General features: G+C 41.6%; 1 protein-coding gene across 23 annotated transcripts in view; it reads left to right on the top strand.

Annotated features, from left to right (window-relative positions):
• Positions 1–11957, top strand: part of LOC119083644 — a 34826-nt gene extending 22869 nt beyond the window's left edge. For 7 of the 23 annotated variants that reach the window (XM_037193398.1, XM_037193402.1, XM_037193404.1 and 4 more), the window contains 3 exons: positions 1933–2070; positions 2389–2513; positions 2968–11957. In XM_037193398.1, the coding sequence (XP_037049293.1) occupies positions 1933–2070; positions 2389–2513; positions 2968–9665 (6961 nt within the window). In that variant the 3' untranslated portion in view covers positions 9666–11957. Of the gene's footprint in view, positions 1–1896; positions 2071–2388; positions 2514–2967 lie in introns of all 23 variants that reach the window. The other 16 variants (XM_037193400.1, XM_037193409.1, XM_037193413.1 and 13 more) reach the window with 6 other exon arrangements.
• The last annotated feature ends 1205 nt before the right edge of the window (positions 11958–13162 follow it).

Below are 13162 nucleotides of genomic sequence, written 5' to 3'. Positions count from 1 at the left end.
TGTTGTAGCTGGCCTCACCCACTATCGTTGCAAATATAAATGAATCCAGTACTTTTGGGCTGCAAGCCTACAGAAGTCTTGGAAAAAAAAGTTGGTGCCAAAATGTAGATTGTTTCCTTCTTTCTGAGGGCCCAACTGCGTCTGGAACGGTTCTACGTGAGTATTTTTGTATCGTATACTATTCCTTTACCGTATACGCTTCGCTTTGACTCGAACATAGGTCGTTACAACATATCCAGTGTTAGTAATTCGTGTGAAAAATTATTAAATTTTTCTCGCAGGATTTTAGTCAAATAAAGTGTTAGCGTATAGCAAATGACCTCAGGACTTCGGAACAGTAATTAGTTTTTCAATTGGACCAATATTTGCTACGTGACAGGAGTTTGGAAAATACCGTTTGCTCCCACTTGATCGTATCGTTTTTCCAAACTCCTGTCACGTAGCAAATATTGGTCCAATTGAAAAACTAATTACTGTTCCGGAGTCCTGAGGTCATTTGCTATACGCTAACACTTTATTCGACTAAAATCCTGCGAGAAAAATTTAATAATTTTTCACACGAATTACTAACACTGGATATGTTGTAACGACCTATATTCGAGTCAAAGTGAAACGTATACGTTAAGGGAATAGTAGACGATACAAAATTACTCACGTAGAACCGTTCGAGACGCTGTTCTGGCAGTTGGGCCCTCAGAAAGAAGGAAAAAATCTACAATTTGGCACCAACTTTTTTCCAAAACTTCTGTAGGCTTGCAGCCCAAAAGTACTGGGTTCATTTATGTGCAACGATAGTGGGTGAAGCCAGCTACAACACCCCATACTCAGTTCCGCGGAACGTCGAAGCTGCAGAGAAGGCGGACTCTCCGAACATTCACTATATTTCTAGTCATAACTCTAGTGGATCAACTAGCACCAAGCGGTGCGTATACTCCACCTGTAGGTCTTTTCAAGGCCGACAATCGTACAACATTACAACAATTTAAAATAATTTTTTCTTGAGTTATTGCCGAAAAACGGTTTTCGGTACCCTCTGACATGTCTTCACGTTTGAGCGCTTTTCACAAAAATCAAATTTTTTAAGAAAAAGTGAAAGACACGTGTTTCCTAGAATTGAAAGACGAATCCAACGAGCTATCACTCATTAAAATCGGAGACCGCTTGTTTCCCAATCACCTGAAGATTTGGCGATATCACTCTTAATCCCAACTGTCACATGACAAAATTATGTTTTCCTTCGAATGTCATCATCGCCATCTTTATCTTACAAACGATTTTGTATTTAAATTTCAACGCGACAATAATTCCTTTGTCCTGATTTCTTTCGGAAGTAATCTGAGGTATACACTCGGTCTACCCTCGGTGTTAGCACAAATCCACCATGAATTCTGTCATAGATACGGCAGTTGTGGAAAACGGAAGAAAACGTTTCTTGTACATCAAGGCGATGTGAAATCATCTGCTTTGTGTTCCTGCTCTCTCTGCAGTACAAACTTTTTTAAGAAATAAAAGTTCCAAGTCAGGCTTGATCCATCCTCCAATTAATATGCCTCCCTACACTGTTTGCGAATCGTTCTTACTCCCTTAGCGTTGCAATGTAGACTGGAATTAGTTGATACAAACTTAGTACTTACATGGCAAACGAGAAATTAACAATTATTTTTTTCTCTCCCGATTTAATTCTTCTCCCTTATGTCTATCTACTACCAATTCCTGGTAAATCTATGGTAAATGATCAATCAATGGACAAAACCATAAATCATCTCACAACTGAATTTGCACCAAAACTAAAACAATCATCGTCTCACGCACGCTCATCCAAAATCTGTTTGTACATACTAACCGATCTAATCATATAACATCGACACCCGTGTGATGTGCCTAATTTAAATAAAGAAGTAGTTTCACATCAACATTGATTCCAACTCTCAGTTTCACCGAAACGGAAGAGGTGCTACAAATTGGCATGCACAAGGTGCTGGAATATGTGAAGAACCACAAAGATGCCTGGCCATTTATGGACCCAGTGGAAGAGGATATTGCCCCACGATATTATTCCATTATTCGAAGGTGCGTTGTAATTGGAATGGCAAAGGTTTTTTTGCAGCGAAAATTGTTCCCATCAGCTCTACTGATAAATTTGGGCGCACAAAATTCAGAATCGAATCGAGATATCGAATTTGGTTGCGAGTTATTTGACTGAATTCCTTTCAACATTTTGCGTTTGTTTGTTTGGTGATTTTTGTGTGATGTTTTCGTGAAATGTTTTCCGTTACGAACACTCAATGTCGTTGAGGGCACGCTGTGGAACAATTTTCTCCGAACAATCGATTGCGAATGATGATTTTGAATTTCGCGCCTAATTCCTTCATTTGATTTATCGTACAGGCCAATGGATCTGCTGAAAATGGAAGAAAAACTGGACAATGGCGAGTATCAGACGTTCAACGATTTTCGAAACGATTTCAAGTTAATCGTTAACAATTGTCGGTTGTACAATGGACAAAATAATGGTAAGTGGCATTGCTTAGATTACACTGGGAAGGGCTGCCAAAAAAATGACCAAAATCGTGTAGACGTCCTTTCTGAATGGTCTCCGACTGACAGTGGAGTACTGGTTACCAAAAGACCCTTCGGGGAAATCGGCAGGTAGTCCGTAAAATTCGTTAAAAACGCAAAAGGCCCTTAGGGAATCACCAGAATTCCCAGTTCGGAACTGCCGACTGACTTGGCATCCTCTATGACAAGTCTTTCAATCGTGTCTATTTAAATAATCAATCCACTGATTGAAGTTCCTTTAAAGTCAAAAAAAAATTCCGGTCTGGGGGTCCCAATAATTCCTTCGATTGCGCTATCGTCTGTAGACCATCGATCTCTATGAGAAAACAAACTTTCTGCCTCCTTGAACGTTGGTCTTCTGTCTAGAGCGAATTGATTCACAAAATGTTTCTCTTGCTTCTCCAACAGAATACACCGAAATGGTAAACAATTTGCAGTTGGCTTTCGAGAAATCAACGAAAAAGTACTTCGAACAAAACTCCTCCGACGAGGAAATCAACCTGGAATATCCCGATCTCAAGACAAACGTTTTTCGCGAGAAAAACTTCAACGCTAAAAATATGACGCCAAAGCAAGTGTTACTGAACGAGGTCAGTAAGAAACTGAAGGACACATTGAATGCAACGAGCGGCAAAAAGGTGGCCGGTGACAAAGCCGACAAAAATCGAACAACAACGAAATCATCCAAGGCAAACCGGGACGAGTCAAGGGACAAAGACACCGTGAATTCGACGCGTGGCGTTAAGCGGAAGAAAAAGGACAAAGACAAACGAAGGAAGAAAAAGCCGAAATTGGGGAAGAGTTCGAAGTACGAAAATTCATCGGATGACGAGAGTGGAAAATCCGATGAATCGGATGACGAGGACGAACCACCAGCCAAAGTAGCGAAGAAATCTGCAAAGGTAACTGCTGTTACACCAGAGAAAAAATCGAAACTGCTCGGAAGTAAGCACAAGAAAGCCGGTCTGAAGTCCAAACAGAAAAACAGTAAGAAGGTGGAGGCATCGAGTAATGACGAATCGGACGATGAAAGAATGGAAGTGGTTTCCAAGGTGAAACCGTCAAAAGCGGAAGAGGCTTCTAAGGTGAAACCATCAAAAGCGGAAGAGGTTTCCAAGGTGAAACCATCAAAAACTGAAGAAGTTTCTAAGGCGAAGGCATCGAAAACGGAAGAAGTTGCCAAGGTGAAGCCACCAAAAACGGAAGAGAAGAAAGCCGCAAAAGGTGTTGCAGTCAAAAATAAAAAGTTGAACAAAACGGAGCCTACAAAACTCAAGGCGGAGGAGAAGAAGAAAAAGTCCAGTTCGCATGCGTCCGTTGCTGTGCATAAAAAGGAAAGCAAACACAAAAAAGTCGATTCTAGTCATAGTGAGAGTGAGGATGAAGTGGAAGAAACGACCAAAGCCGTACCGTTGACAAAGACAAAGAAAACTAAAGTGGACAAGCCAGTGCCTCCGAAAAAGTCAACGAAAGTCGACAAAAAACCAAAAGTGCCATTGTCGGACAATGACAGTGAGAACGAGAATGATTTCAACTCCGATATGGGTTCGGATGGCGGTGTCATTGACTATCCAATAAAGAAGAAATCAAAATCCAGTTCCGCGAAAGTGAACAAGGAGGAGACGCCGCCAGCGAAGCTATCGAAGAAAGACAAACAAACGCTGAAAGAGAAGAAGAAAATGGAAAAGGAAAATCAAAACTTTAAATCAAAGCGGAAAACTGAGAAAGCGTCGAAAAAGGAGAGCAAAAAGGTGGCGAAAGCGAAAAGTGCGGCTAAGGCGAAACCGGACGAAACGGTGATAGAAGATGATCATCGGTATCGATCGTCTTCGCGTTCAGTGACGCCTGTGTTCACAGTCGATTTACATAAGAAATATTCAAAAAGTGCCTCCATTCCGGATACACCGGGAAAATCGAACTCAATCACTCGGGACAAGGATCTGATTTCGATGTCGAGCCGAAGCTTTTCACGCAGTGTAAGTCCGGCCGCATCCCACTACTCATCCAATCATTCAGTTAATTCGGTGGAAGACGAGTCGATATCGCCGTCAAAGTTGAAAACCAACAAACGATTGGATCGACCCATCACTCCCGATATTAAGGACAAATTCGATCTGATCAAAGAGCGTCGCAGTCGTAACGTGGATGAGAAATGGAATCAAATTGTCAAAGAAGCTGAAAAGATCAAAGACAAAACGGCATCGAATCAGACGTCCAACACCACATTGGAGAAGAATCAAAAGCTGAAGGAAACGATCGAGAAGCTGAAAGCCAAATCGAAGAATAAGAGCAGCAAGGAGAGAGCCGTATTGCTGAACGAGATTTTCGGCGCGAAACCACCGAAAGAGGTACGGGACGAGCGATCAATTTTCGAGCGACTGCGAGACACCAATGCTGATAAGCCGATCAAATCAAAAGCGGATAAAAATTCCAAAAACAAAGCGGACGAGTACAATTTCGTTGAAGACACCCTGTCCGACACAAAGCCGCCGAAGGAACCCGCCCAAACCAAAGCAAAATCACAGAAGAAATCGACGAACAAAGTGGCCGCTTCCAAGAATCTCAAATCAACAAATGTTGAAGCGCTAGACATGGAAACCGAACAAACGCTGAAAGACATTAATCGATGGCTGGAGCACACGCCCCGTTTTCCCGACTTCGGTTCGGCAAGCAACTCTCCGTCACGGTACAATTTACTGGACGACTTTGAAGCTGAATTTCGGCGACCTGATCAATCCAAAAATTCATCTCAATCAACGGTCGCTCCACCGTCATCGACGCCCTCATCAAGTAATGGTATTCCGAATGCTCCCGCTGCAGTTGCATCCAATTCGAATAACGATTTCAATTTGCTGAAAGAAACGCCAAATGTTTTCATTACTCCTACGGCGCCAACACCACCGCAACCGACACAAGCGTCTCCAACCGTTCCACCTAGCACGCCTCGTCAAACGATTCAATTGCAAGGCCTTCCTCCAGCTCCCGGCTCGCATAAACGTGATCCGAAAGAGCCGAAACGGAAAACGTTAAAGGAGAAGCTCACTTCAATGCCAAAGCGTAAAGACTTGCATCGGACCATTGAACGATTGCAGCCCGGCAAAACGAAAGGAAATTTGATTAGCAGCAATGTCAAATCGGATGACCAAAGTAATCCTGTGGGCACTGGTGCTGCTAAGCCGAAGGAAGTTAAGAATTCTTTGCTCCAGCCAACGACTGAATCTGGACCGAAATTGAGCCTTGGAAGTGTTTTGGACGAAACTGGTTTCGGTCTGGGGCAGCAGCATAATTTCAGCGATGAAAATGCTGCTAATTCCGTCAGTGCAATCGACGAAACGTCAAAGGACAGAGAATCGGACGACATGGAGATCGAAGAGATCATCACGTCCACGGAAATGCAAAAGGAATTGGCCAAAGCGGAGAAGCAAAAATTCGATGCACTGGAGAAGGAATCACCGATACTACCCACCAAGCCTTTGTCAACCGAAAAACCTTCGGCAACGCCTAATCTGAGTGCTTGGTTCAAGGCATTTGGTGCACCGAAGAAAACGAAAAAGTCGGAAGAAGACGATCAAACGTCTGCAGCTTCGATGGTCAATGCAAACGAAAACATTGAACTGAGCGGCGATGGTAAATCGTTGATGGAACAAGCAAATCTTCAGCCATGTTCACCGAGTGAACATCCACCAGGATTTATGCTGCCGACTCCACGAACCAGAAGAGCCAGCACAAACAGTACGGTTTCTGAACGCTCATCGTTTAGTCAAGATCCAGACAGTCCGCGAGTGGGTATCGATGAACGTATTGGTGGGGCCTACGGTGCAACGTATCCTTCACCATTAGGCGCTTCTCCGATTATGGCTTCACCAAAAGACGAGTTGCCGAAGCCATCGTCGCCGTATCCAATGAACGGGGCTATCAAAGTTGGATTTTATCAGGACACGACAACGAAAAGTAGTCCTGAAAAGAGTTGCAGTCCACGTGAACCACCGTCTCCGTACAATTATGCTCAGAATTTGTACTCATCTGCGTCAGCGTCCGTTGCCGCAGCATATGGCGGTGCCTGTTCGTATAACAATCCCACAGAGCCGACGCAAACGGCAACGTTAGGATTCAACAACAAGAACAAAACGCCTTCATATTACGATCAATACAAGCAGCCTCGATCTCAGGACTCGGACTACAATTCGTCGATGAGTCCGAATCCCAATTCACCATATCAGAATCAGCAACAGTCACCGTATCAACAACCCGAAGCGTCACCATATCATCAACCGCAATCATCACCCTACCAACAACCTCATTCACCGTACCACCAACAACAACAACAGCAACAAACGGCCAAAGCACCCGGTCAACAACAACAGCAACAAGCAACTCCATCCGAATCATCACCGCACAGTCAATTTCCACCACCAAATTCTCCCTATCAACAGCAAACATCGCCGTACCAGCAACCGAATTCTCCGATTGCAATGTCACACCATCTACAGCCTCAGCAACAAACAGCAGCTGCTCCGAATTTATTTGTTCAATCAACTGGCTTCTCACAAACGCAACAGGCGTCATCAATTCCGAAACCACCATCTACGGCGCAGCATCAACATCCAAGTACCAACTACCATTCGAACCCATCATCTCCATACTCTCAGCATGATCCAAATTCACCGTATGCTCAAGGACCAATGTCTCCGTACAACACACTTCCGAATTCACCGAAATCTCAACCACAACAACAACAACAGCAGCAGCAACAACAACCGAAACCAAATCACCCGCAACACGATTGGAATAACACGATGGGTCAACAACAACAACAACAACAACATCATCACCAAATGGATCCGCCAAAGATATCAAATCCAATGCCTGATCAGCTAAGTCATTCGTATCCACCAATGCCGGCTCACATGACAAGTACAAATAAGCATCCATCTGGCGTACATGGATATCACATACCGACGTATGCCAATCCGTATGCACCTCCTTCGATAATGGACCAGCTACGACCAGAAGATCCAAACGTTCCGAAACAGGCCGTATTCAATTCAGCTCACCAATCCTCGGCGCACTCGCCAAACAATGAATCGGGCGGAAATATTCCAACTGGCGCAAACATGACCGGCATGGACTCGATGAATGACAATCGACACATGAATGTCTTGAAACCAAACGAATCGTCGGCGTCTCCATCGAATCGTCACAATCACATGCATCAAAGTCCACGCGATCTGGTCAATTTAGGCTTTCCCGAGCAGAATCTGCCACAGTCGAAAAAATCAGCTGATAAGCCACTAAATACAGTCGTTTCGGATGCTCGTTCGTTGGAAACGCCGAAACCCACGCTGAATGCCGATCTTAAAGGTGCCAGTGAGGCCGTCAAACATCAACAGCAAGTGTTCGACCATTTGCTGGGCTTTTCGAAGAATCTCGGGTTCGGCAAAGGCATGGACATATCGACCAGCAAGGCATTGGAAATGTTTAATCGAGCGGCCACAATGGGCTTCCCGAAAGGTTTTCCAACGTCGGCCGGCCCGAAAAACGACGATCTCACCAAAATTTCATCGTCTTCCGCTGCTGATGGAAATTTCGCACGACCATCGACATTACATTCGGCTAGTCCGTCGCTGGCCAGTTCACAGAGTCAAAAGGCCTTATTCGACATGATCAATATGGGCTATCAACAGCCGTTGGTCGGACACGACAAAGCCATGCCACATGACATGGGCATTTCAAAGCCACTAAATATGGTCAACAATGCGTACAATCCGCAACAGATGCTTGCCAAAGGTGAATACGCAAACACAACCCCATCAGATCACTCGCAGCAATCGAAGCAACAACATCCTGCATCCATGAACTACGCTACCAATCTATCGTCGCAACATCCTAAGAGCGCCGCTAGTGAATTGAATGTGCCAAATCCTCGTGTGTCGGAACCGAATCAACAGCAGAAGCCATGCGAATTGAACGTTCCGAATCTACAACGGTACGACCTGAATCGACAGCCGCCTCATTCGAACATTGATCTGTCGAACTACAAGTCGTCGCCATACGGATCGCCTGGATTGGATCCGAATTCGTTGCGAATGATGGACGAAAGTCTGCTGGGTTTGCAGGGGACGCCTAGCTACTATCAAAAAGATATTCCGCCAGCTCACATGTACAGCAAAAACATTCCACAGACGTCGGCAAATCTTCAGCAAATGTTGAACAACAGCATGACCATGGCATACAATACGGCACGCGATCAACAAATTCAACAGAATTATCAACGGCACGCAACGCTTGCAAGTAATTTACCAGGCACAGCCTCTGCTCCAGTCGTGAATCCATCAGCTCCACAACATTACATGAATCCGATTCCCAATCAGCCGTTAAGTGCAATCGATCCGAAAGTGTCAAAACGAACGAAAAAGTCGAAGAAAGCAGCCACACCGACACCTACCGATACGATTCAAAACCAAATGCTACAGCACACGCAACAACAGCAACATCAGCAACACCTCCAACAACCGCAACAGCAACTCCATCAACAGCAACAAAGCCAAGGATTCCAATCGTATGCCGGTCTTAAGGCGAATCCATCAACCATGAAAAGTTCACCGACCACCGATCCGTCGTTAGCTTTGAAAACTGCTGCAGCGAATATGGTGCCAGGTAGTGCATTCAACTTCGGCCCAACACCGACCGGACTGGGATTGTATGGCGAACAAACGGGTTATTTGGACGAGTTTCGTGGCACTGGCAATCCGTACTACTTGCCTGGTCCACCACATCCATCGGCACATCGCAGTACCGGCGAAACGCCAGCCGATAAATTAGTTCAACCGCCAACGCCGTCGTCCACATATCATCAATTCCTGTCGCATCCATCGTCACGCACCACATATCCGTTTATGAATGCGCAACTGGATCCGAATTCACAAATTTACCAGCAGTACTTTCAACGGCAAGAGGAATTCCGAACGGCACGGTTGATGTTGAATCAGGGTCTGTTGAGCCATGGTGCACCGGCCGCTTATCCGCAGTCGGGCTATTTGGGAATGCATAAGTCGTCGTTCGATGCTATGAACCAGATGAATCGACCGTCATCGTGGTTTCCGTAAATTGTTTCCGGTATCAGGGAAAGCGTAAGTTGATTCGAAATCATTTTATCTTGTGAAACGTTTACAATTAAATTAATGAAAAGTGACACCAGCCTGCTCTGCGAATTCAGCTCATTCCCCTCGTCAGATTTTCGGTATAACAGACCCAGACCCAAAAGAAACCTCAATTTTCGTAGCATTTTCTTCGCGTAATCGCCTACACCTGTTGATATTACAGAGAAATTGTTGTTGCGAAATCGATTTCGATTTCTGAAAGAAAGTTTCAATTTTTCGCATACATCGTCTGGTGGGCTAATCGAGTCCTGTTAAAAATTACGAGGATCTGTCTTTTGATCCAGAGCGCGTCTCCTTTCCCTTGGCCCCACAAAACTTTTAATTTTCAAAGTACTTTCCTGTCGGGTCGGGTAGCACCTGAGCTCTTGCCCCAAGAGTCTTGTGTGACTCGGGTTTGAGTTCTTTTCGTGTCATTATCGGGGGATTCTTGTAACCCTGATCAAAACTGACAGACAAGAATTGCATATCGCATCGTAGCCTCTCCAATCTCCAGTTGATGCAATTGTTGCTGTCAATCGGAAATTGAAACTGGCATTTGTTCTCCACGAATTGAATTGTTTAAACGTCGCAGACAAAATTCCAGTTTCTATTTTCGCTTGCCTGCAACAAATTACAACGGGGACAAAGTCGATGAAAGGCGAATATCAACCGTTTTCCTATTTTCTAAATTGTTAAGTCAATTTTGAGTGAGCCGATGGCCCAAAAATGAAAACTCAAAGGCACAAACCAAATGGGAATGGGGTAAATTATCGAATAATCGTGTTGAGAGTTCCACAATATAAAGTGGTGGTGAATTTTCGTGATGAAGAGAGCTAGAATTTTACGGTATTTAAAATTTGAAATCAATTTGTTCAAATCAGGACTAAGATAATCGGGCTGAAAACTAGAAAGTTGTAATCAATTCATTCTAGCTTTGAGCTGTTGTTATTTTTCGCCAATATCTTGTATGGCGAATATTGGTGAACTTTTCACAAGCAAATTGCTGTGAGTTGCGGGAATGGAACAAGAAATCAACCTTTCAACCATTATTTTCGTAATTTATTATAATTACTTCAACTTGAAGTGTGCTGGAGTGGAGTTGAACGTTAAAGGTATTCTATTTGGAGGTGGTGCTCCCCTTTCATCTAGAAGAGTGTGGTGTACTCAAAGACTATTCTTACACTGGAGCTGTATTTGAAGAATGTTTTATGTAGACTTTTACTGACTTAATTAAAGAAAGCTATGCACGTCCCTGCTTGCACTAAATGCATCACATTAGAACTAATTTCCAGAAATTTTCGTAACGCTTTCCTCGCAAAATAATGTCAAGTTCGTCATATATTTGATTTAGCTTCGCTTCAAGCTTCTATCCATTTCTACATTTCCTGATGAGGTCTTTCCAACGGGTCCTCATTCACAAAAATCTGAATCTTTTAGACGAAATTTTTTAGAACCTGGGGAATTTTAGGACATATTTTTGACATATTTGTCATTTTTTAGGCTTTTTTTGCCAATAATTTCCCTCACTGATCGTAAATTTCGTCGAGTTCATTCCAAAGAACAACAATTTATTGAAATCGGACTACTTTTAAAGGAAATTTGAAGAAATGTTCGTTTAGAATTATCTCTTTTTTTGTAGCTCCTTATGTAGACCTTTCCAAAGTGCTTGAAATGAAATTCTTCGATTTTATATGTCCTAGTACTCGATTAAAACTAGGAAATAGAAACAACTCGGTAGGTCTCACAAATGTCCCCCCAAACTATCCATTTTCTGGACAATTCGTGAGTAAGACGACACATTTCTGTTGGTGAAATGGGAGCACCACATACAAATAAAATACCTTCCACGTTCAGCTCCACTAGATTCACACTACACTTCAAGTTGAAAGAAATGTAATAAATTACGAAAATATTAAAATATTGGTCGAAAGGTGATTTTCTTGGTTCATTCCCGCAGTTCTTTTTGAATTCGCACTTCGGTTGATGGTCATGTTAACCATTGCCCCCATTTTTCCTTTGATTTTGTTGAACTTTAATGTTTTTTCGCAATTTTTTTTTTAAATTATTTTAAATAAAATTCTTGTTACAATTCTATTTGCAATATATTTATTTCTGGTTATGTTGATGTGTTATTAAGTGCTAAAAGAATAGAAAAAGAAAATTTTACAAATTTTTACATTCCTAATACTTAAGCAAACAAATGAAATGAGACGTAAAAAATAGAAAATTTAAACTAAAAAAAGAAATAAAACTAAAGAAGGAGAAGAAGAAGAAAACACAAAGAACATTGGAACAATAATTTTTAGAAAATTTTATTTGAATAAAAATTTATTATAAATTTAAGGAAATAAAGAAAATATTTAGAAGAAGAAAAGAAAAATTAGATTTTTTAAATTAAAAGAAGAAAAGAAAAGAAAATTAAAAAAAAAATTATTGAAAATAGAACGCAGTTACCAAGAATTAAATTTAAATTTAAAACAAACAAAAAATTAAAATTATTTGTAAATGTTAATTAAATGTTAATCTAACAGTAAATTATAACTAAAAACAAAAACAAAACAAAATATTTTTTAGTGAACAAAAATTAAGATTTGATCTTCACACACAAATGTCACGAATTTTATATAAAACAAAAATTGAAAACGAAGTTTCAAAGTATATTGAGTGTGACATTTGAGCATTATAATTGCATCAGTTAAACAAAAACAATTTAAAAACTTAAAATGCAAAAAGAGAAACTTTTTTTATTACAACACCCTCTCATACATACATTCATTCATACACATACAGAGAGAAAAGTTAGATGGAGTAGATGGAGAGAGAGGAGCATATTTAGAAAATAATGAAAGATAAATCATCAATTATATTTAAAACAAAACAACAAAACAAAAAATTATTTATGTATAGTTTAGTAGACGTAATATACGCCCCAACGCCCCCCTTCATCCCCAAAACACCTGTAACAGTAAGCTTTTCACTGTAATGCTAGTTTGCAAATATGATTAGTAATTTTGTGTATAAAAAAAAACAACAGAAAAATATATTACAAAATAAATATAAAGAACAAAAAAGAAAACGGAATTTTCCTCTCGTCAAAGACCATGTACAACAACGATGCATTGAGCTTGGACCAGAGCCTAATATTTGAGAATCGTTTTTGAGAATATTTGGGAATTTAAGGAATTTAGGGAATTTTTGGGAATTTTTGGTAATTTTGGGAATTAATTCCCAAAAATTTCTTTTCTTTGCATTTTTATAATTAAATGCTCGTAAAAGATCAGGAAAAGTTCAAAAACCTTTAAAAACTATGAACAAGCAAAGAAAAACGAGCCGTCAGAACAGTCGGAGCGTTTGCTGCGACTGAGCCCCGTACAAACCCGTACATCTATTGCGCACGTGACCCTACTTCGTCCGTCGCCCTACTCTTACCGTGAGCCTATTGCGCCCGTAAACGTCGTAAAATT

Source organism: Bradysia coprophila, unplaced genomic scaffold (assembly GCF_014529535.1).
Source record: "Bradysia coprophila strain Holo2 unplaced genomic scaffold, BU_Bcop_v1 contig_70, whole genome shotgun sequence".
Lineage (NCBI taxonomy): Eukaryota > Metazoa > Arthropoda > Insecta > Diptera > Sciaridae > Bradysia > Bradysia coprophila.
Note: the sequence above shows the minus strand (reverse complement) of the source record. Positions and strands in the feature narration are given on the sequence as shown.